Raw genomic sequence first — 24,449 nt, 5'->3', positions numbered from 1 at the left:
GAGTGAACTCCCTTCTTACAAACTTTGAATGATAATCATGGGAAAGAAATAACAAGCCCTGGAGAGTAAAAAAGCAACACATGGAACAGAAATAGAGTTGTCATCAAAACTGTAAAAAATACATTATGAAAATCGAGTGTCCAAATGCATACGAGGGTTGAATGCCAGAGATGGAAACCTCAGGGACACCCTATCAGAGGGGACAGAGATAAAGCTTCCACACCATCCCTCAGATGCAGACCATCAATCCTTGCCTGACAGAAGGGGATTTTACTCAGCTACTTGGAGTTTTCAGTGTTATAGAGAGAAATGTTATACTTCAGTCACACTCAGCATTACACAGAGGTTTTGTATTTGAAAAGGGAGATCAGAATCCGACAAAAAATCACTTGGCTTCAAGAATTCTCCATTTTCTACAAGTTTATAGTTAGCATTTTTTAAGCTGAACTGTCTGGCCTTTAGACACAAACCGATATTGAAGACAGGGGCTGTCTGAAATCTTCTCATGGATTTCCTTTTTCCCATAAAATTCCAGGTATTAACATTGAGTTTTCACCCACTCCCTACACATGTTGCAGCTCAGAAGGAGCAGTGATTTCTAGCAATCACTTCATAACAACAGGGAAAGCTTTCTGTCCTTGTTACCAGGACAAATCTGTTCTCAGATAATTACTTCACAGTATCATTGGCATAAACTCCTTCATCTCAGAACACCCAAAACTGGGAACATCCTGGCTCAGCAGTCCCAGGCTCTGCAACAGACACCTACAGTGGACACCTACAGAGGGACAACTAAGAGTTACTGCTTGCCAAAGACTTGCTGAAGGCCCAACAAAGTATTTGGGGCCAAATTATTGGAATAATAAAAAAAACCCCAAACAACAACAACAACGAAACAAAACAAAGCAAAGCAAAACAAAACAAAGCAAAACAGTAATAATAATACCTGGTTTTACATTTTTGTATTATATTTATGATGGTGATGATGATGATGAATGAAAGTATCCCAAAACAGCCAGTTTCTTTAATCTTGAAATGGCAAAGAACAGGAACAATCTGGTGCCATTGGTCAGCTCAGCTCTCCCAGCAAGATGCTAAATCCCTGGAATTACCAGGCAAATTAAGAAAATGTGCTCTAACACCAAAAAAACCCCAAAACATCACTCAGCCACTAAGAGAAGTCAGCCTGTAGCCAGTGACCGTTCACAAAGGGATTTGTAAAGCTCTCCCTAAGGAATGATCCATGTCTCTACTGTGCAGGAAGCAGCACGTTCCCAATCCAGTCATGGCAGAAGTTTCTTCCCAAGGGAAGATGCAACAAATGTGGCCTTGAGGACTAATGGCACTGGATTGTCATGATTCCATCTGAATCAGTCTGCTTAACTCTTACACAGAGAAACTTTTGAAATTAATACTTGGTTTTATATAAGCTGCTCCTGAATAAGCCATTTAACTTTAAAAAGTGCTGATGGAAATTCTGAATTGCCTTTTCATAGGAAAATAGCATTTTTCATCCCTACCCTAAGGGAAGGAAAAAATTTATTGCAGAGTTTATTTCCCTGTAATATTTTGTTGATTACCTGCAAACATTGCAGGTTTTGTCCTGTGAAAATCAGTATGTAAGACTGTGAAATGTGTGACTGAATAATCCAGTTTCTTTAAACCAACAGAAAATTATTGTACGTCTCAATTTTAAATGAAAATTAGAGCTCTATACGCTACTGAAAAGCTGTGAGTGCTTTAAAACTTCTTTTTTTTAAAGAAAAACCTTTTCATAAATTAAAAATTACCGCTTTATATCACTTTAGTGATTGCCCTAATGCTGTAACTTGGCAGGTTATGGGCTTTGCAGATGACTTGTAAACCTTCCAAATAGACATCAATAATAGAAGTAATTGCACGGTCTTTATAAAGCAATCTGAACAATTATGCTCCAATATAAAAATCTATTTCCCCTATAACCAGCAATGAATCAGATACCCATTAATGAATAAAGATTGTGAATCATCATCTTTAAAAGATTTAAGACTGGGAAATGTAACAGCTTCTTAAAATTGGCTCCTGAGCTTGTCTGGATTAGTGACTGCATGGCCGAGGTGGTTTTTTCAGTGTCCCAAAGTAAGTTAACCTGATGTGCATCCTGGAAATGCCCCTCCCAAGGACACACCCTCTGTCTGGGAATGTCCCCTGCTCTCGCCTGGGCTGGACAACATCACAGAGCCACAGAATTAACCAGGTTGGAAAAGGTCTCTGAGATCATCGAGTCCACCCTGGGACCCAGCACCACCCTGTCACCCAGACCAGGCTTTCTTAAACACCTCCAAGGACATTGCCACAAAGCAAAGGGGCCTCCTTCAGCACAGCATTCATGAGCAGTTTCTAATTTCCTGTGAAAGAATTCCCTCCTCCATCAGTATCAATTAAACACGGTGTGAGTCAGATGGGAGCAGACCCCGCTGGCTGCTGCTGACTAACTAATTGTCAGCATCAATTCCTGGAGAAATTCAGTGAACTAAGGGTGATTGGCAACTTTGGTCAGAGGCAGCCATGCCAAGCACAGTATCTGTGCTTTAAGGATGGGTATTACTGCATTTAAGCCACTAACATGAGAAGGCAAGATACATCACAAAGACTTTCATATTGAATAACCCAAAACTACTTTTGTTGCCAATCTTTTGTATTTTATGAGTATTTTACATTCTTGGCTCACTCCTTTTGCTGAGACTTGTCCTTATGAATCTTGTGTGTATGCCTAAAAAAATTTAGGCAATGCATTATTTTTAACCTCTTCTTTTTATAAGCATTGTATATTATGTAAATAAACACATCCTTTGCCAGAGGGAAAAAAGTTTGCAAATCCACAGAGACCAAAGGAAAAAGACAAGCATACAAGAAGTACTTCAGTAATTTTGAAATGAGCATGACAAACTTATTTTTCAGGTCAGTGCATGATTTTCTATTACTACCTTTTCCTTAAACAGTCCTGGCTTACATTACCCATAGCATAATTAAGATCACTAATTTAATCTGAAATTGAAATAGATTTTTAAAAGTCAGTTGTGCTTTCAGCTCGGATCCTTCACACACAGCAAGTCAGCTGCATGTGAGGAGGTAGTTTGGAACTGTGGGCACAGGTTTTTTCTACAGTCTCCAAGTCCTCTGAGCTTCACAAACACAAAAAATCTGCTTAGACAGACTGCCCATTCACACGTACTTGGTTTTGAGAGGATGGTGTTTGTTTCCATGGAGCTTGAGGGTTTTGGGGTATTTTTAGTTTTTGGAGAAGGGACCAAAATTGTAGTAAGGCACAATTCAAAGGAGGATGCAGTGATTTTGAGCCTCAGTTTTCTTTCTTCTGACTTCAGGATACTCTAGTTACTATTTCAATGGTCTAATTTTGCCACAAAATGCTTAGTCATATACATCTACATAGCTACATCAGAAATTTCCAGTTTTAGGGAAGTGAAAGAATGATTTTTAAAAGAAGTGTCAAAAAACACAGGAGGAAAGAGACATCCCCTTGAAGTTATGCAAGTTATGTGTATTAACAGTAGAAATAACAAGCATGAGAAACAAACAAGTCACAAACACAAAACCTAAATGGAGTTTCAGGTACTGCCTGTGTCCTTCCCATTAGGGTGGTATTGATGCCATGAAGATTTTTGCCTTTTCTTTTATACCCCTGTTATACCTTTTTACAACTTCTGTATTCTTAGTGCTTTTTGCCTACATTCTTGGCCTTGTTTGTCAAGCTGAGAGACTCAACATTTAGAAGCTTCGTAGCCAGGGATCAGTGTGCCCCAGACCCCAAGGTCCTCTCCAGAACACATTCTGTAAACCAAGATAGAACCATCCAGGGGAAGGTTCCTTGGGGAGGGGGGCTCACTTGAGCCTCTCATTGGGGAATCTTTGATAGATCTGCTAATTAGTAACACCTATAATGATATACCCAATGTTGGGGGGGGCGGACACAGGGAAAGACTCGGCGGGGTGCATCTCGATGCATGTGACCTGGACGTGTGCACCTAAGGATCCTTAAAATAAATACCAAGGTAAATTCCCTTTTCCCCTTCTAACCGTGTATGACTTTTGATTTTAAGACCAGGAAAAGGCATCAGTATAAGTGAGTCTAAAAAAACATTTGCAGTTTTGTCTAAATCCAGCAGCCACCCTGATCACCCAAAAGCCATGTGAGAAACAGTTGGGAAAATCAACCACCTGTCTTGCCATTATCACTGCTTCTTTTCTTAATGCAGTGCCATGAACACAGAAGAGCCTTCTTTATCTTTCAGACACAAATATTGGGTGTTTTATTTAAAAACAAAAGGATTTGTAGCCAACACAATTTTTCAAAGTTAGAAGTATCTCTTTAAATAGTCCTCTCAAAGATCGAATTCTTGGTATAACTAGATGAATTTTGCAGTTCTGGGTGTGAGCAAGAAAAACACCTCACGTCAAAGACGTTTCACTCTTCCGTAGTGAGGAAGAGGAAGCAGGACTCTCCCAAGGCCTGTTCATGCCATGTCTGAGCTCAGAGCTGTGCACTGTCAGGGCTCACAGGTTTCATCTGCTTCTAGGATGGTCTGATCTCAGCAAACTTTCTCACTCCACTGGTTGCCCTTTCTATCCTTTATTCCTTTCTCAGGCACTTACAATATATGCATTTTCTTGTATGTTTTGTATGAGGAGAGGTGAGAGAGCTGGGATTGTTCAGCCTGCAGAGGAGAAGCTTTGGGGTGAGCTCAGTGTGGCCTTGCAGGGCCTGAAGGAGCTGCAGGAAAGCTGGAGAGAGACAATTGCCAAGGGCTGCAGGGACAGGACACAGGGAATGGCTGCCCAGTGCCAGAGGGCAGGGCTGGATGGGAGATTGGGCAGGAATTGTTCCCTGGGAGGGTGGGCAGGCCCTGGCACAGGGTGCCCAGAGCAGCTGGGGCTGCCCCTGGATCCCTGGCAGTGTCCAAGGCCAGGCTGGACACTGGGGCTTGGAGCAGCCTGGGACAGTGGAAGGTGTCCCTGCCATGGCAGGGGTGGCACTGGATGGGCTTTAAGGTGCCTCCCAACCCAAACCGTTCTGGGATTCTGTGATAATGTAATTCTTGAATATCTAATGTTCATATCCTAGAAAAATGTCCTCCAGCTCCCCCTCATCTCCCTGTGGGTCTCAGGGTGTTCACCCTGCACAGCGAGCTTCGTTCCTCAGTGAGGAAAGAAGTCAAGACATTCCTTGGGGTACTACCTCACAATAATAAAACTGACTGGTTTGGCATCCAGCCATGTTTGAAACATGACAGTAAGGGAGGAATTAGGGCAAAATCTTCATGCATGCCCAGATCCAGAGTTTCCGTGTGCCCAGAGTTACCAGTTCCCAGAGGAGTTAGCTGTGGCCTGATGCAGTGAGTCTTTACTCTTCCACGTGGGTAGGTAGGTTAGAGGATTTTTGCACTTTCCAATAGTAATCCTACTTGAGACAGTGAAATAGTCACACATCCATAAATTTACCTCACCACTTCAGCACCCAGTGTTGATACAGGAGACATATCTGCCTCTTACATCTGAGGAAGACTGGCAGAGGTTTATAAGACTTTGATTTCATGCAAGCCTCACGTGGAGATAGCTCAGAATAGCAGAAGATACCAGAAATCACTTGTTTATCCCACAGTATAGACTTCATTTATTTTCCTTAGCATTAACTACCCTCATTTTTTTCCTCCTTTCTCTCCTTCCAGTATATGCTGCCTTGAATCTCTTTTTCCAGATGGTTTCTGTCACCCTTAACAGTAATACAAAAATTGCCCATGTGTTCTTTAAAGGCTGTAAACCAATTAGCTAAGTCTTTGCTTTCATTTCATCAGCTCAAAATTTCTGTATATCTGATCACATTGTTCCAGCTGTGATCCTAATGAGCTAGAATTTCTCATTTTGGGGGCCCCTAAATTCTATTTATAGAGTCTTTTCCAACAATGAATTCATCTGTTCAGAAAACAAGGTCGGACTGTGCTCAAAAATAACTTATAATGAGCCATGTCAGCAAATACCAGATAAAGGTAGTGCTGAAAGAGGGAAATGAATACTTCAAGCTCATTTATGATTTATGAGTTCAGGGTTGAAATGGAAATGGCACATAATAATGAACAATGGAAATATCTCTTGTTTGGAAAGTGCAGATGAATAGAACTTTGGGCTTGACTAAGTTATTAATAGGTTATTGATCCAACCTATTTCTGCTACAAAAAAAAAAAAAAAAAAAAAAAGAGACCAAAGTTCAAAAACTGGTCAGCAATAAACAAAAATATACTCCATCAGCCAATAGCCAAAATACTCCCCAGCCATAAAAATAGAGATCCTCAACCATCAGTCACAGGTATCTCACATCCAAGACCACACTGCACCTGCAGTTACAATGGGCACATCCAGGGGGTCACACTCACTCCTCCCGAGTTTCCCAAGGAGAGGTCAAGTGACTCTGGACAGAGTCCCAGGACGTCGTGGGAGTGAAAATGTATGTGACTTCAAGGGAGAGCACAACACTGCGTTTTCTACCCAGGTCAGGGAATCCAAAACCCTGGGATTTTTTTAGAGGTGGACATTTGCTTCCCTTCTACTTTCCCAGTAGAATTGTCCTACTGACCCGTGCCTGGTCTGTCTTCAGGTGCAACGCCCACACCTCTGGCATGTTTGGTTTTAGTTCAACAGCACCCTGGCAACCAGAGCCAGCCTTTGCTGTGCTCCTAAGGAACATGTCAGAAATACAGTTGTGCCTCTCAGCTCATGGCAAAGCTCTTAGAACAGCTAAAATTTCATCAAGTATAGAAAACCTCCTTAGACAAAAATAAAAGTTTACTTGGATGCATCTTCATACCTCTCCCTTTTCTTCACAGAGCATAAAAATCATATTTTCATCACAAAAATGTATTTAAAGCAGGAAGATCCTTGGGCTCATGACTGCCCAGGATCCCATCTTGCCTACAGGTCTTGCTCTTCCTCTGTGGATCAAGTGATGTGTTTATCCACACTCATATATATAATATATATACAGCTGCAGCAATCAGTTGGTCTGGTGAACAGCACAAATTTCTTTAGGAATTTTGTTATATTTTAAATAGATAGGCAGGCTCCTGCAGCAATTTGCAGTCTTTACAAAACATAATTGCCAAATACAACTTGAGGAGAGTGGTTTGGTTACAGCTGTTATTTGCTGGGTACCACGTGGGTATTTTGCAATAAGAACATAAAGTAAGGGCAGGTTCAGCTGTTGCTACATTTCCTGTCTTACATTCTTCCCCTTGCTCTAATTAACATCAGAATTTTACAATTCCTAACCTCTTCAAGAAAAGTAATAAAAAATTCTTACACTAAGCTGAAAAAGGATCAATTACATCCATAACTGGAAAGTTTTTGAATTCTCTCAGCAACAGAAGTTTCGTGGGAGATTGTTTTCATCAGCAGGATGAATAAAAGATGAGTTGGCAGGTGAATCAAGTAGAAATATTTATTACTAGCATGCACTGAGAATGACACTAGAATGCCTCTAAAAACCTGACTGGGGGAAAAGAAATAAATGAAAAAGCCATTTAAAAATTAACTCTCACTCCAGAAAAGGAAATGAAGATAACCAGATAACCAAGCACACCTACTTTTATATCATGTTGTTAAAAAACCACACAAAAATTGAAGTCAAAACAAAATTGAAGCCAAAATGAAGTTGAAGCCTCTTTTCCTTTATGTCACATGGTCACAGAAGGGCAACAATGTCCCATTGTTTCTGTGGGTTTTACAGAGGGTTCCACACTCTCTTCCCCAAATGCCACCACAGAAACTCAAACTACTGGCCAGTGCCATCTGCTCTACTGCAGCCAAAGATTTCAAAGACACAGGGTTTACCACAAACAAAGTGACCATAAAAGTAAATAAATCACTTTTTCAGCAGTGTTGGGATTTTACTACTATTGTCATAGTTTCAATAATTCAGCAGTTATCTCTTATTCATAAACTGAGCTCTGCAGATGAGGGGAAGGTTCTATGTGCCTGCCTTGGGAATTCACAGGGGATTTCACAGCAGAGAAAACCCCTGGCAAATTGCAGGTTTCCGAATACACAGCACATCAGAATCAGGGTGGATGCACTGATTTTATTTGTTTCTCATATGCTTGCAAACAGTCAGAGATAACTATTCCAGGCTTTTTTAAAATAGGATGATGCAACATGAGCCCCAACCCTGGAAGATTTAATCATGACCTATTTCCTCTGAAAATCTGGCCGAATGATTGGATTTCACTTCTGAACGAGCGAGAGCACAGAAAAGATCTGGTTAGCAAAGACTCCCAATGGGTTTGGGATCAGAACCTGACCCAAGGCTGTGTGTGGAGCAAGTCCATGGAGGACCAACTCCAAAGTCCACAACTTTGCCCTGCCCCACCACTGCCCAGCATCTCAATCTTTCAGATGAGTTGCCACTTATTGTCTGATTATTTTCTTTTCATGGTAAGTGGTTAGAAACAGACTCAAACAAATCCCAGGCTGAAGTTTGGGATTACACAAAAGGTAAAGTTGGTCTAAGATGAGGATGCATTACTTTTATCAAATAACAAAGAGGACAAAGCGGTTGCTCTGTCCCCCAGCACTTCAGACAGGTGTTATTTGCTGTGCTAATACTGCATTGCTGTGACAGCAGCAAACAGTGGGAGAAGCTTTTCCACGCAATTGTGGATTATTCACATGTGCACCTGGCTGAAAGCACGTCCGGTCACACTCTGGAATTCCCTCACCCTCCTGTGTGGAAGAAAGTCATGTCTCCCTTCTCATATTGCTCTAAAATTACAATGTTGCCCCTTTTTCTTGATGTAGTTGCTCAGATCAGTAACCAGAAAATATAATACCGTGGAGTAACAGGAACGGGAGGGGGACAGGCATGTGGGAAATGTGACAGCAAGAATACACAGAAAATGCAAGTTTTCATAAGTTGCATCCAATGCAGGCAACTATGTCAAGAAAAAAAGAACTGAACATGAAAGGATAAAGGTGGGGAAACCCTCATCTTACTCAAGAATGCCAGCTGACAACGAGGTTGGAGCAAGACAACTCCGTGAACACCCAGATTAACAGTGTATCCCCATTCCTCCCAGCAGCAAGTTCCCCGGGAGCATCCCAACGCAATTCCCAGACTAGAAGTTTGTCCAGATGGAAATGTTTTAACCGAGGCCACAGCATGGCCCCGGGGCAGCCGCGGCGCTGCGGCGGGATCTCAGCAGGAGCCAGGCACCGGGGTTATGGCTGAGCGAGATTTCCTCGGCTTTGGAAGCATCTTTTCCTCTTGTGCAAGCGAAGACTCTCCAGGAAGCTCAGGCAGGTGTGTCCTGGCTTCACCTGCACTGTTCTTGTGCCTCACAGTGCCAGGACAAGGAGACTGTTCCACAAAGCCTGACCCTTTAGGGTACCTGCACCATTCAAACTTGGTCTAGAAAAAGAATTGAAGTTAAACTCTTGCTCAGATTACCCCATTCACAGGTGGGAAGTACTAATAAATCACATCGAATTTTTAAGATGTGTGTAGACGATTGGTGGGATTTTTTTCTCCATTTTCAAGAGCACCTGAAATTTATGTCATGAACACGTAAGAGCGAGGAGAGACTGGTCAGAGCACAGCAACCCTTTTGCAAAACTCAGGTGACACCGTCTGGGCAACCCCGGCTCTGCAGGAACCGAGTCAAGGATTATCCAGCAATGCACTGAAATGGGAATTCTGCTTCTTAAGAAAAACACCGCGGAAGTGTGCAGCGTGAAGTTGTGCTGTAAGAGCCACCTCAAAGCAGCCAAGTGCATTTCAAAAGGGACAAAACAAAGCAGCAGAACACACAGAGAAAGGAGCGTGCCCGAGGCTCAGAACCCCCTGCACTGGCAGCAGGATGCTGGCTCCTGAAGCACTGCAGTCGCCTACAGGTGGGAAGAACTTCTTCCACAGGGAGCACCTCTGCGTGGGTTTGAGAGAAGTACAAAGCCAGAGTCTGAACTAACCTACGCACCCTAGAACAATCCTATAGGATTGGCTCCAAAATTTCGGCAGGGAGGAGTAGGAAGTATGCTTTATGACCCACTCATCTGCTGCCCATATCATTTTAAACATTGCTTGCTGACCCCAGTTTCCCCTTCTGCACTGTTTAGTTCAAAAAAGCTTCACCAAGCCATAGTTTTTCACTTTAAGAAAAGCGCCCAGATAAGTTCCCTTAACCCAAATAAAAACCATAATTATTCTTCCCTGCCACAACTGCTGGCTCCCAATCACCTTTTTCCTTGAGGATGTTAAAGAGCTTCAGTCAGAGCATCCCCAGCCCCTGACACGCGGGCTCCAAACGCCAAGCTCCGGCAGAAGTGCCCTGTGTGCCATGTGGGGCTGTGATGTCCCTGAGGCACCAGCACAGAAATGACTCTCACCCGACCGACAAGTGCAGAGATCAAAGGGGAGCAGTGTGAGCCAGCTCTTCAGGATGAGTACAAGGATCTGGTAAAATGTAAAGAGTTCTGCTGGACAGGAACAATTTGAAGGTCAACATCCCCGCCATAGATACAAAGAAGGGAAAACTTTTTTTCATGTCATGGCATTTTTATTCATTGTAACCCCGAGAAAAACACACACCTGGGATTCTTCCCTCTCTACTTTCTATTGAAGTATTCAGCCTGTGGCAGTACAGAGCACACACCAGCTGTGTGACCAATTGATATCTGACAAAACCCCAAGGTGTGCACAGCTCTGGCTCCAGTTCTCAGTACAACTACGGCTCTGAACAGAGAACCTCTGGTCGACTTAAACAACACCAAAAAAACTCTTCCTCAGAGTCTAGACAAGTATCTTCTTTGGGAAGAAAAAAAAAAAAATCAGTCCCAAATAGTTTTCTCTTTACCTCTCCTAGAATAGACAAATACTTGAAATTAATGGGAATAAAGTTAAGCTTCGAAGATTGAATACATGAACAGTTGCCTTGCTACTGGTCTATTGCAATTTAAGGATTTATTGTTTCTATAGGTGTTGTAGGGGGGTTTGCATTATTTTAAGACAATTACAACATTTTAAATGTTACAGTGATGTTTTATCTGTTGATGAGCTCATACATACCGAAGTTAAAATAACTTTCTGTAAGTGTCAAATTAACTAAAGCCCAATTTGGGTATTGGGCCAGTGAACTCGTGTCCCCTGTGCTGCCTGGTTAATTTAGTGGAGCCTCAATAGTGTCGAGATGTCTTTACTTTCATTTCTTAAGAGCTGTTTTCATTGTGGAAAAGCCCCAGAGCCGCAAACACTGCAGCAAACTCGCACCTACTCAAGCTGTTTACCTCTATCCCAGGTTGAACATTTGTGCTCTCTGACCTGGAATCTGGTGTATTTCCCTAGGGGCTACATTCCAGTGCAGCAACCAAAACATTGCCTTCCATCCATTTAATAAAGATTAGTTTTAAGTGTGAAAAGAATATTTTTACTTAGAAAAACAGTGATCTCCCCTCACCAATTACAAAAAAAGTTACCCTTTTTTACAAAAAAAAAGACCCTCTCCAAACTCCAGCTGTGTTACGGAGGTCTGAATACTTTAAATAAGCATCACAATTTAGAAGTTCTGGAGAAGAAAAAAGTGACGAAGCTGTATTTGAGCTCAAGATGTAAGTTTTGGGGAAGAAAATAATATTTTTCTACTATTTACATCCATGCTTAACCTCAGATGTTTCACTTCAGGGTCATAATGTCCATAATACCACATTTTAAGACATGGAAGTTGTGTGAATGCTGTTGACTATTACTTCTCTTGCTGCCATGGAAGTGAAAAACACAAAAGGGAAGCAGAACTATCTAACCTAAACCAGACAGATTGCCTGCAAAGTTGTTTGTTCCAACAGATTTTCAATACTGCAGGAGTTGCATCTAAACATTCTTCACATCATCAAGCTTGCAGGAGCAGGTTAATGCAGTTAGTTTGCTCACCTAAACATTGTCGATGCTCCATGTCACAAAATCCTATTTTTATTAGTGCCAGCTAGCTCTGATTGCACTAATTGATGAAGCAAAGACAAGAGAATACCTACGATCCAGTTCAAATGGTACAATCCCTGTTTTCCTCACCACAAGTTATGGTGTACACATTACTGGGAATTTAGTGTGACTGAAATCTGGAACTTCTTTAAAATACATTGGATAGAAGACATGATTGAATTGCTGTCAATTCAGGCAATTTCAGGGTGCAGTAAATTGTTGAATTCATGCATCTTACCGTGGTTGTAGTGGGTGAATTCATCAAGAAACGTTTCACTGTGTGCACACTGTCACACTTCAGTACGCCTGTTAACTTCTGCAGTGACCTTAAAATGTGACTTTTTCCTGGGTAAACATGCACATTTAATACTGCAGAGAATTGAGACTGAAAGGAATTGTAAGACAAGTGCAACATCTCAGCATGGTAAAGCATGCAAGTTTGAGCAGCTCTTCAGAGCTGAAGATCCCTCATGCTTGTTGAGAGGACACTCCCTTGCTTTGATCAGGTACAGCTCTTTTGGGGCACCTGGCTACCAGCTGTCAGATATCAGGAAAGGAGGGGGGAAGGTGTTGTCATCTTGCTCTTATGCGAGCATGGAAATACAAATGAACCTCAGTGCTCATGTGGCTCCAGCTGCTCAGCTGTTTGATGGGATGGATGGCCCGGGTGCCGCAGCAGCTGACTGCGGTGCGTCACCTCCAGCCGGCTGCTGCTGTCACCTGTGTGACAGCTACACTGACAGAGAGCGGACAGCCAGGGGTTCTGTGGTAAGAATCCATAGCTCTGTCATCTCCCAGTCCCAGGATACAACCTAAGAATGCAAAACTTAGTGTCCTGATAACAATGCAGAATAACACCTTGCTTACCTGAAGGTAAGGTCTTTGACAAGTGCTTGGCATCTCAGAGAATGCGCTTTGGGTTTCCAGAGTTCTCACACACTTCCACATGTGCAGATTTTTCACCCTGGGGTTTTCTCACCCTGCTTAGTTCTAGTTCACACACATTTTGTGGAGGGGCAGGAATTTCTGGCAGGTTCCTGTCTTTCCCTGTGTGCTTGCCCAGGGCAGTGGTGGAGTCACCACCCCTGGAGATATTTAAAAGACACGTGGATGTGGTGCTTAGAGACATGGTTTAGCAGTGGCCTTGGCAGTGCTGCATTAATGGCTGGATTCAATCTTACCAATCTTTTCCAACCTGAATGATTCTAAGTATGGATGGGTTGCCTTCATTGACAGCAACAAATCCCAGGGAATATGCAGTTGAATCCACGATTTGTATTTAAAAAACCAACCAACCAAACCAAACCAAACTTTTAACCAGTTTAACGTTATCCTTTTTCACCACAGGATGATTACAGTGCTGCATGGTACAACTGAGCAAACCTACCATGAAATGGGAAATATCTAATTTTCAGACACGTTCCCCAAAACAATCATTACCAATTTGCCGGTGCAGGTACAACCTACACATAGTATCACCAAGAGTTACACTTGATGAAGAAGTGCCACAGTGACTCTTTCAAAAGATGAGCTGGATTTCACCACTGGACAGTGGAAGGAACAGAAATTTGTGTTTATTTTATGACTAGACACTTGCTGGTTTGCTACACTACTCTTGCAGCGGCAGGTTGGCTCTACATGAGATGTTTTCTAGACTATCTTCATAAAACAAGTCCCACTTCACACCCCTCTGAGAATGGTTTAGCACCTTTGTGCCTCTGGCTACATTGCAAAGTAATCTATTAAGAGGTAGTCAAAGAAATGCTTTCTTTCACTACCTTAGGGCTAAACTTCAAGCAGTGAAGCTTGTAACTGATCACACAAGAGGATTTTTTAGAGCAAACAGAAGCCGGAAGGGTCCAGGGATGCTGCTGAGGAGCTCTCCCCTCCTCACCCGCTGCCTTGCAGGCAGAGCAGACCCCTCCCGAGGTTAACACAGGCCTGACCTCCCCTGTTTGCCTTTCCTGGCACAGGAAATCTCGGTCTCCGCAGCACCAGCCTCGAGGATGAGAGCAGGACACATTTTAAAGCAAGCTGGACCGCAGCAACAAGAATTTCAACAACCTCTGTAGCATCTGGCACAAACCCAAAGTCTGCCTGCAGCCCTTATCACCCAGAGCTCAGGGGCAGATTTCCTGAGGTAAATGCTGGTTTGGTGATATCAAGGGGAACAGACCCACTCATTGAACATGCCTCCAGGCTGAACTGCTGGATGTATTCCAATATGTACTACATGAAAAAAAAATTAACAGTAAATTCAGAGCAAAGGTTTTTGTAAGGATGCATTCAGTGATTGCAATTGTAGCACTGAATTACAGTCAGTCCTGAATAGTCAAAAGCATGAATATTTTTGGAACAGTTTTAGCTTCCTTCTCCTTCTAATCCCACCTTCAAAAGATTATTAAATGCCTGAAAAAAGCACTAAGAAATTTTATGTGTAAGGAAAAGCACACAAAGAGCCCCAAATCCACAAATGCTACCTGTTTAAGCTCCAAGACCTCATCTACTTAAGATCTTGAGAAAAAAAAACAACTACTTTTTCACTTGCTAAAAACCCAGTATTTTTATTTGCTCTGCTGCTCCCACACAAGTTCTTACTCAGCAGCAAGAAGAATGAACAGTCCTGTATTCCCAATATTCCTGTGGGCAACAGTTCCTGTTGTGTGTAAACAAGGAAGAGGCACCAGAGAACACCATATGTAAAAGCTAATTTGCAAACTTGGATGGCACTCTGGAAAGCTCAGTATAAAAGAAAACCATTGTAAAATACACTTTCGTGTATGTTCAGAGACTAAAACATACATTCAGTAGTGAAAATAACTCTGTATCTATAAGGAAAAGCAAGAATCAAAGATTAAACATGTTTTGGAGAAGTACCAGCACTGTTATTTCTTCTAAGTGAAATCTGGAGAGAAAGGTGCTCTCTTTTGTTATATTTACCTTTAGGTGAATTTTTGAACTTCTAGATCTGACAAACAATTTAAATTACAGTTGGTAGATTTGATGCACAGCACTTCATAGATCAATACCTAATAAAGGGTACATTGTTTAAGCAAAACACTCAAATGCTTAAGTCTGGTGCTGTTAAATCCTAAACAGGGAATTGTGGAGACCCTCGTGTTTGAACTCTAAGCTGTCACACAAGTCCACACAGAGTTAAGAGAATATGCGTTCACTCTTAAAAAGAATTGCACAAGAAAATAACAATTTTTCCCTTGCTTAAGGAAGAGAATCAGGAAATACATCTGACAATCTGACAAAGGCTCTTTGAACAGCCTTCTTTCATGTTGTTTTATAAATATGGGGCCATTTGTTAGAATATCTGACACATCCAAAGAAAGTTTGGTAGTTAATTTATTTAATTCAGTTACAGTGCTTCAAGAGGATGCCACTCATTCTCCACAAAAGCAGAGCCTGACACTCCATGCAGCTACACCTATTATCCATCTCTATTAAATTGTACCAGCCTCAGTGAAATTTGCCTTGTTTGTTCATTTGGAAAGTTTTACCAGAGGTTCTCATGGAATCAGAACTGGTCCACAGTCTTTAGTTCAGCTACATTTCAGTGAGGTTTTATGAAAACATTTTTCTTCAGTGCATACAGACCTGGAAACCCAGGGCAATTTCACCTTCTAGAAAGTTATTTTCAAAGCCAGTAAGTAACAAAGATTTAGGAACTTGCAGACACTGGTAGCAGCTCAACTACCAGAGAATGAGAGGAATGCTTCAGTATCAAAGTTCCCTAGTGGTATTGCACTGCAGCAGTGCAAGGCTCTATTTGTGGTTCCTGTAGTAATCTTCAATAGTTTCTGAGTTGAAGTACACCACAGTGACTGTGATGTCGTCCCTGTACATGCGGGCCAGGTCCTCAGGCAGTGTCAGCATGGCAGCCAGCTTCTCCGGGTCCACCTCGCCGTACTCGTTGCTGCCGATCGCGTGCCGGATCAAATGGGTGGCGATGTTCTGGTCCAGGGAGGCCAGGCCCTTGCTCTTCCTCTGCAGCAACAGGTTGTGCATGTAACCCAAATTAACTGGTTTCTTAAAAGTCAGTGATGGTTTCTGCATGTTGAGCTCTGTAAGGTGTCCAGCAACAAGTTTTACAACCTTCTCATTACTCAGCATCTCCCATAGCCCATCTGAAGCAATAACAAGAAACTTATCCTTGCTCCTTAATTTGTGATACGTTACTTCAGGTTCTGCAGTTAAATAAGGGGGGGTATGGTAGTTTGGAGGAACATACTGATAAATGTTTAGAGCCTCAACATCACAGCTGTTCTCGAGAATGCTGTGTTGCAATTCTTTACTCCATTTTAATTGCACATCTCCAAAAGCTCTGGAGGGCATGAGAATCCCCAGTAATCTGTCATTCACAAATAGGGTTTTCTCCTCAGATCTAGGATGTTCTCTCTTCAATCTTCTAATTTCAAATTCATCATAGGCATTGTGGTCTCGGGTTAGAGGGAGAGTAGACCATGTTCCATCTTCTTCACGAACCCCTAAAACCGCTCTGCAATCACCGGTGTTTGCCACGTGTAGGTGAACACCGTCAATGTGAGCTACACAGGCTGTTGCACCAGAAAAAGCTACTTGCAGGGCAATATTTCTCATCAACTCACTTTCCTGAGGAGCCTGAACTTCCAGTGATATGTCTGAGTCTAACCTTTTGAATGCACAAATCATGGCTTCTTCTAAACTAAACCCCAGCTCAGTGTCCAGGTCCAGCAAGTGCTGCCAGTAAACCCGAAGGTTTTCAAAGTACTGTGAGGTGATTTCCCGGTACTCTACATCGTTGGGATGCTTGTGCCACTGCAGGATGGGCCGCACTGGTTTCATGGCCTCCACGGCCAGCTCGATCTCCTCCAGGCTCTGGCGGGACATGAGGGACACGGCGATGTAGTGCAGCAGCCTCTCGCTCACGGCCTGGGCACAGGCGGCGCCCGCATGGCCGTCGAACACCCCGAACATCATCCCCGCCGTCTGCAGGCACGTGGCCGCGCTCCGCCGGTCCTCCATGGGGCTGTTGGAGGCCAGCTGGTTGCTTTCAAACCTCAGCACGGAATTTGCATTCTTGCCATTCAAATCCAGTGTTTTGTGGGATAATTCACCTGCTCTGAGCATGTCGTTGATTTGTGCTGGAGACAACTGGAAAGAAAAGTGTTCTTCTTCGGTGGAAGTGTGTCGGAATGCTTTGGGTAAGGAGAAGGTACTGTCTAAGCTGCAGCTCCCAGCACGGTAGGGACATGTTTTGGAGAAAACAAGCTTCCATTTGATCTTGTTTCTATTTGGGATACAGATGGAGTACCAACGTCCTTTCCCTTGTAAAACAATGCTGCTTCTGGCTGAGCTTAAAATCCAGGATGATACAGTTCTTGACATCATAAGTCACTCCAAAAATAGAGCACCTTCCTTCAGTAACACGGAATGTCCTTGCAGCCTGGAATAGAAATGCAGGAAAGGGAAAATAATTAGAAAGTTCATAAGAAGCTTTCCATGCAGAAATACAAAAGCATGTCTAGAGCTCTCAGAAATATTCAGAACTTTTTTCCAAAGAGATCACTATAGTTGAGGCATCTCAAAAGCGATACAATTTCCATCCCTTAATTATAACCAAGGATATGACTGCTCCTTTTAACTCATCAGAAGAGGTAATTTTTACTTTCCAGACACGTATTTTTCCCTCATCGTAGCAAGACTAAGAAAAAATGGCAACATTACAAGAAATGCTATTGGAAACTGTACAATGAAAAGCCTCATCTTTCAAGTCATGGCACAGAACAAACAGACCCAACGAGATTTAAAGTAGGGACTTAAGTGACAATTAATGCACAGCTCTCACAAAAGCCTGCTAGAGTACAACTCTATTAATAGACTCAAAACTTCAAACCCAAGAGAAGATAAGTACTTAAACCCTGGGGAAAGACTGAAAGATGTGGCCAGTTAATGATTTATGTGCACTATCCATGATCCTCACAACTAGAACAAGCCAATCTACCTTTCCAATTCTGTTACAGTTTATAAGCTCAGCTGTTCTTTTTTTTTTACTTTCAAGGTCTTAACCAAGCTTCAGGCAGGCAGGATCTTTTACACAGCTGAAGGCAGATTCTACTGCTGGTAGAATCAGTAACATTGACAACTTTTACAGGTTCACAATTTGGCTTGTTCATTCGCAGGGCAATTAGAACAAGCAGCAGTGAAGATCTCTGCCGCCAACAGCACTGAAACCTAGGGAACTCCAGCAGCTGAAGCTCTTCAGCTGCCATAGGGGAGGTCCCCACATTGTCTCCTGCATTCAGTAAGCTATTCCAGCTGTGCAATATTGCTAACTACAACCAGATGTTCACTCACAACAGAATTTTGCCCCATGGATTTAAAAAACTCACTGTATGGCAGCACTGCAAGTACAATTAACTCCCAAAAGATCCCACTAGCAACCACTGAGAACAAGAGAGTCCTCTGAGAGCTTTCAAACACTTTGAGGTGGTCTGTGACACTACTTGCTCAGGCCAAAGACACTACGTGCTGCTACAACACTGGTTTTTTAGCAGGGTGCTTCACAAGAAATAATGAGAAACCAGCCAGATCAGATGCATGCAAATGTTTCCAAGAAACCAGCAGGAAGCAAAAGTGACCGTGAGCTATTCTAAAGAGAAGGCCTATTGCTACAACCCAAGGACTGCTGAAATCCCACTTGGAACCCAAAGCAATGTGTCACAAAACATTTCTGAAGTGTGCTACCCATATTTAACACAAAAAAGAGCAGACAAGCATTGCAACAGACCCCACCACTATGATTCTGGTGACCTGGTGAGAACAGGCAAAGACACAGCATAATTTTACTGCTGATGTCAGGAGAGCAGATGGAAAAGGCAGTGCCAGTTCACTGTCCAAGGCGTGCCTGCAGTCTCCTGGGACACTGCATCTCCCAACACACAGTGCCTTTTGTTGTGCTACAGAAAGAATGCAACCAAAATAAGAGGAAGACAGCTGACACTGCCAACTCCAGCAACAGCTAAACCCAAAAAGCACCTACAGCACAAGACAAGCCAAGGTTTGGCAACCTTTTTCAGTCCATTCCCCGTCCTTCTTTGTTTTCGTGCCCCGTCAGCAACATCAGATTGAAACAATGATGACTTTCACATACTTATCAAAAAGCCCAATGAAAGAGCGTTTTAAAGAAACCTCCCCCGTTCACACCGCCTGGCTGACAGAGAGAGGCGGTGTGGTTTTCCGCCAGCAGCAGTCACTAACACCAGTTAGCCCTGAGCTCGCCTAAGCACTGACGAGTCCTGGAGCACTTGTAAGCCAGCCCTGCTCACTGCGTTCCCATCCTCAGGGTCCTCCCCAGCCGCAGTGTGCAGACGCTGCTGCCCAGGACGTCCCCGGTAGCGGTGCTAATTAAAGCGGTGTGCTAAAGACCATTACGTAAGAGCCAATTGTTACATAAACTCGCTCCCGCTCCAGCACTGCCTCCCCGGGAACGCGGTGTCCCAGCGAGGCCCGCCTGAGCCCGGCCCGCGCCGTCAAGGCCGCGGCACGGCCCGCAGCTGCCGGAGCGCAGAGCGCGGCAGCACCCGCTTTTCCCAATGAAATTAGCAGATACCCGCTACATTTGGATTTACAGCCCCCCTGAGAGCCCCACAACCCCACATTCCCCTCACTCACTCTCCTGACGCTGCCCACACCCATCCCTCACCCCACACACATCCGATCTCTACCCGGCCACCTCCCCACTGCCCCAGCCCCACACACCGATACACAAACCCCCTCTGCTGCCCAACATCCTGTGCCCCCCACACCCCTGTCCCGCACACGCCCCCTGTGCCCCGCACACACCCACACCGCACCCTGCACACACCCCGTCCCCCCCACAGACACCCACCCTGCCCCGCACAGAACACGCCCTGTTCCCCGCACACTCACCCCTTACCCCGCACACATCCACCTCACACCAACCCCGACCCCACCGCCGCCGCGGCCCGTGCCCCGCACAACTCCCACCTCCCCGCTCCCGCTGCCTCTTCCGCACACTCGCCGCGCCAGGCCCGGCTCCGCTCCCTGTGTCCCGGCACGGCTCCCCCGGCGGCGGCCGCTGTCTGCCCGCCCCGTACCCCGCCCCGGGCGCACCCACCGGCCAAACAGCCACCTCTCGCACCCGCCGGCCCAGCGCTGTCCCCGGCCGGGCTGAGGGACAGCGCTGACCGACAGCCCCGCCGCCCAACCCGCCCCCTGTGCCCCGCCCCAGCTGCCGCGGGTTCCCGTCAGGACACGGTGGGGCGGGCGTGGCGCGGCCCTTCCGCCATGTTCTGCGCGGCGGCTGCGGCTGGGCTGGGCTGGGCTGGGCTGAGCTGGGCTGGGCTGGGCTGGGCTGGGCTGAGCTGAGCTGAGCTGAGCTGGGCTGGGCTGGGCTGGGCTGGGGGGCCCTGGCCCCCCTCACTCCCCCGTCACCGCCGGCCCTGCCCCGCGGCCGCCGCCCCTCGGGTGCTGAGGGAGCGTCGGGCCCGGCCCCGCGCGGGCCTGGGCGGCGCAGTAACGAGAGCGAAAAGGAAGCGAGTGACACGTGTTAGGAAGCAAAAGCACCAGCAGGGATTTCTTCCTCATTAATAACAGTGAAACTCACGCTATTCCCTTGAGAGGGGAACCTCGGCTTTTCGTTTCAGTACTCTTCCACACTCCGCAGCACTGAGGGCACCGGCTGATGAGGCTCAAAATCGCAAAGCTCTTAAGTAATTAATTCGCCATATAAATTATGGAGAAGAAAAGGGCTCATTTTGCTGACTCCCCGGTTTTTTGGTTTCATATGACTGCTTGTCTTGGTTGAAATTTCCACTGAGCGATTCTAAGCCCGGTAACGAGGGGAAGGAATGGGCCCAAAGTGCATGGCGGTTAATCGGTAGTTACTGCTGTTAACGCAGTGGTTACTAAGTAGTCCTTGCTTTAAAACCCCTAACAATCATTTATTCAAAAACAGAGGCTCAAAAGTCAAAAGGGGCTTTGATATTGTCAGTGCATTTTTTAATTCGCCTGGCTTCTTGTACTGAAGGATTTTTTAGTTAAATAATGTGGTGCAAGTATCCTAGATGAGATGAGAGTGTTCCCAGGTTATCTCATTGTGGAAAGATGCAGAGCATCTTCAATGACTCTGAGCTTTCACTTGTTTCTTGTTTTTATTAAAACAATGAAATGTAGCTTCATGTTGCGTGGAAGAGTAAACAAAAAAATAGGTCATCTTAAGGAAAATTTTCAAACAGTATTTTAGCACACACAAAAAAACCTTAAGTTTGAAATAATTTTTTTATCTGCCTGACAAATCTGCTGAACTGAAAGAGGACACCCACAGCAGCCCTTACCTGCATCTCCCTGCTCTGTGCAGTGCTCAGATACACCAAGAGCAGTTTCTGGATCTCCGCAGGGAATGGGCACAGCCCGAGGCTGCCAGAGCTCCAGAAGCATTTGGACAGCGCTGCCAGGGATGCCCAGGTTGGGATTGTTGGGGTGTCTGTGCAGGGACAGGAGCTGGATTCAATCACCCCTGTAGGTCCCTTCCGACTCAGGATATTCCATGATTCAATGATTCTTCCTTTGGACCTACCAATTTTCAGCTTTTGTAACATTTACAAAACTGATAAAGCCTCCTACAGCAGCCTGAAAATGAACCTGACTGCTCTGAGTTTCCTGTGCTCCCACCATGATTAAATGCTTCTCTTCAGCTGAAAGCTGTAACTTATTGCTCACATGTTCATGCAGTAATTTCAGAAATTCATATGCATAAGCTGAAGTGGCTTAGGAACCATGTAAATGAAGGTGAAACAATTAACAGTCCTGCAGGAGAAGATGTCCCTTTCACTCCGTGTTTTCTAAAAACAAGAAGGAATACCATATTGAAGGTAGTTGACAGGGCTGGATATTAAGTTGAATTGAGATTTAGATTCTACTTTGGACTGTTTGATTATGCTGATGAACTAAAGTGATTTATAATTAAAGGAAAAAATAATAGAAATGCTACTCGCTGATGTGATCTGAGAAAAGAAATAGTATTACTCAAGCTTGCAGTATTTTTGCTTTTAGGAATATCTAATAAAAATGGCAAATTTCTGTAGCAACGTTGCTTGGTTGCCATAGTGCTCTATGTTCTTAATTTGCATTGAAAAAATTAGAACTCGGGTTTCTTTAAATAAAACTCAGATTTGGTATTGACTTTGCTGATTATAGATGAGCAAAGTTTAGGCCAGTGCCAGAAGAAAATCCTTACCTGGATTTATTAGAAAATGAGTCTAATTCCAGATATTGTATTAAGATAAGGTTAAAATGTAGCAAATCCTATATTTAGATTTTTTCAGGGAGCAATTTCATCTGCTGACTTGTACAGTCAGCAGCTCTGGTTTTCTTTGGAAATACGTTCTTGTACTCATTTCTGTGTTCTTATGTAGGCCAGACTGCACTATTTGGGGTTTCCTTCTTTCCCATGGAATGTTATTTTTCCCCCTTGCTTGTTCGTTTGGACAACTAGCTGTGGCTACTTTGGTGCAATTTAAACATCTTCTGCTTCCAGAGGCTGCAAACAGCTGCCCCTCATCCCCACTGCCTTCACAGCAGGTGCTAGCATGGATTACTTTCCATGACCTCGTTGATATTCGTGAAAAGTCTGGGACTCCTGATGCTTTGTAAACATTTCTTGTTTGGGGACACACAAAGATCAGAACCACCAGATATCCCTAAGAAAGCAAATCATAAATTAGACTAATGTTTCTGATAAATAGCTAATCCTTTTGTCAGAAAGCTGACCAGTAGCAAAAAGTTTGAATCTAAAGAAAAGTAGTAAACTACTACTAAAAGTAGTTTCCTAGTTTTCAGAAGTTTTTCTGCAACAGAGACTCAGCCTAGTGATACAGATTGGAAAACAACCATAGATCCAAAGCCTTTGGAAACTTGTGAATGGCCAACATGCAAAGAAAGGTGGGTCCTTTGAATGAATTGTCTCTCTGGCCCATCTTAGTGAACACAGACTGAGCTTTGTGCTTTTTGCACAATAAGCTCAACAGTCTAATAACCAGCTTCTGGAGAGGAAACATGGCACCAGCCCACAAAATACCTGCTGAGTGCCATTAAGAATGGATGTATCTGCCTGTGAATAGTGACATTTCATCTGCTGTGTGTGGCATTTTGGATTTTCACAAAAGGCAAATTGGCACCACAGATGCAGAAATCTCTTATTATAAACAAACAAAACCCACAAATAAATGAAGAAATGAAGGAGGCTCTAGGTCTGTTAGAGCAATTGCATTTTCTAGTTTGGTTACAGCTGTTTCCAGTCTGATCTTCCTAAGTAATCTAAACCAAACCCTCAAATGCTAGAAAAGAAGGCAAGCTGCAAGAAACATTGATGAACAGAGGTAAACACCATGCACAATTGTAGGAAAGGTGCCATTCCAACTCTCCAGCTGCATTTAGCCTCTCCTGTTGCAGCAGAGGCTGAGTGGCATCTGGAGTTGCAGGGGTTAACCTGAAGACCCAGTTTAAGTCAATGTAATGACACCAGTGCAAAGGTCTTTCCAGCTGCTGTAATGCAATCTGAACTTCACATGGATCATTTTTATTGGATGTTGCTTACAAATTGGTTTAAGTTAAACTGAAACAAATGTTCATTAAGGTTCTGTGCCACTGTAAGAGTAAATTTACATTTCTTGGGGCAGTGTTCAAGTACAGGAAAGTCTTGTGGCTTGGGAAGAAGTGCTCATGTGTAAAAAAGTGATTATATTCCTTTCCTCTCTCTTCCTCCTGCAGCAGACAAACAGGGTGAGCTGGCTCCTAAATTGCTGTATTTAATATTCCACTATGTTGATATGAAATGAAATGATTTGCATTACTATATTGCTGTTCACAACCTGGAGTAAGGTGCTGAAATTTTACTAAATTTCAAATGTGGTGCAAGCAGCAGCATAAATGGGACATCAGAGGAATGAAAGTTCCCCGCCTTACAGCTGTGCAAGTTGGGAATAGTTCCATGCAAGTCAGTCAGGTTCCCTCATCTGCTGTGCTTTCCTCAGGGTAAATGAGAAAAAGTGTGAGCTCTCCTCTCCACCAGGCAGAGTAGAGACAGTGGTCTGATGCTCGGTGCTGTTACTAAATGGTCACTTCTGCCTGCAGAGGAATTCAGAGAGGAAAACAGCTACACTGAGCTATGAGATAACATCCCATTTTCTTCAGGCTTATCTCTGTTTTTCTCCTGAAATGCTCTCTTTTTTATCTTTCTGACCCTTGAACCCTGCCAAAAGCACCATCTGGTGCTGATGTACATTGCAAAACTTTTCCCCTGATGCTTATATGTGGATTAATTTATACTCATCATGAAATGTATCATTATAAATCTGCTACATCATAGCAACTGTATGATGGAAACTGCCTAAAAATCTTTCTGCTTGCAAGAGTTGGGGGAAAA

The 24,449-nt window shown here is 43.9% G+C and overlaps 1 protein-coding gene across 2 annotated transcripts; it reads right to left on the bottom strand.

Moving 5' to 3' along the window:
• Positions 1-15,349: 15,349 nt before the first annotated feature.
• Positions 15,350-20,252, bottom strand: PDP2 (pyruvate dehyrogenase phosphatase catalytic subunit 2). Of its 2 annotated transcripts, none has more exons than XM_032121945.1 (2): positions 20,142-20,252; positions 15,350-17,447 (listed from the first exon to the last, which is right to left on the bottom strand). In XM_032121945.1, exon 2 carries the CDS (start codon positions 17,390-17,392, stop codon positions 15,788-15,790), a length of 1,605 nt encoding a protein of 534 aa, XP_031977836.1. In that variant the 5' UTR covers positions 17,393-17,447; positions 20,142-20,252; the 3' UTR covers positions 15,350-15,787. The 2 variants fall into 2 exon arrangements, with proteins under 2 accessions (XP_031977836.1, XP_031977837.1); XM_032121946.1 differs by lacking the exon at positions 20,142-20,252 and adding an exon at positions 20,012-20,117.
• Between the last annotated feature and the right edge of the window lie 4,197 nt (positions 20,253-24,449).

Source organism: Corvus moneduloides, chromosome 12 (assembly GCF_009650955.1).
Source record: "Corvus moneduloides isolate bCorMon1 chromosome 12, bCorMon1.pri, whole genome shotgun sequence".
In the NCBI taxonomy this organism is placed as follows: Eukaryota; Metazoa; Chordata; class Aves; order Passeriformes; family Corvidae; genus Corvus; species Corvus moneduloides.
This window is presented reverse-complemented; position numbering and strand designations above follow the sequence as displayed.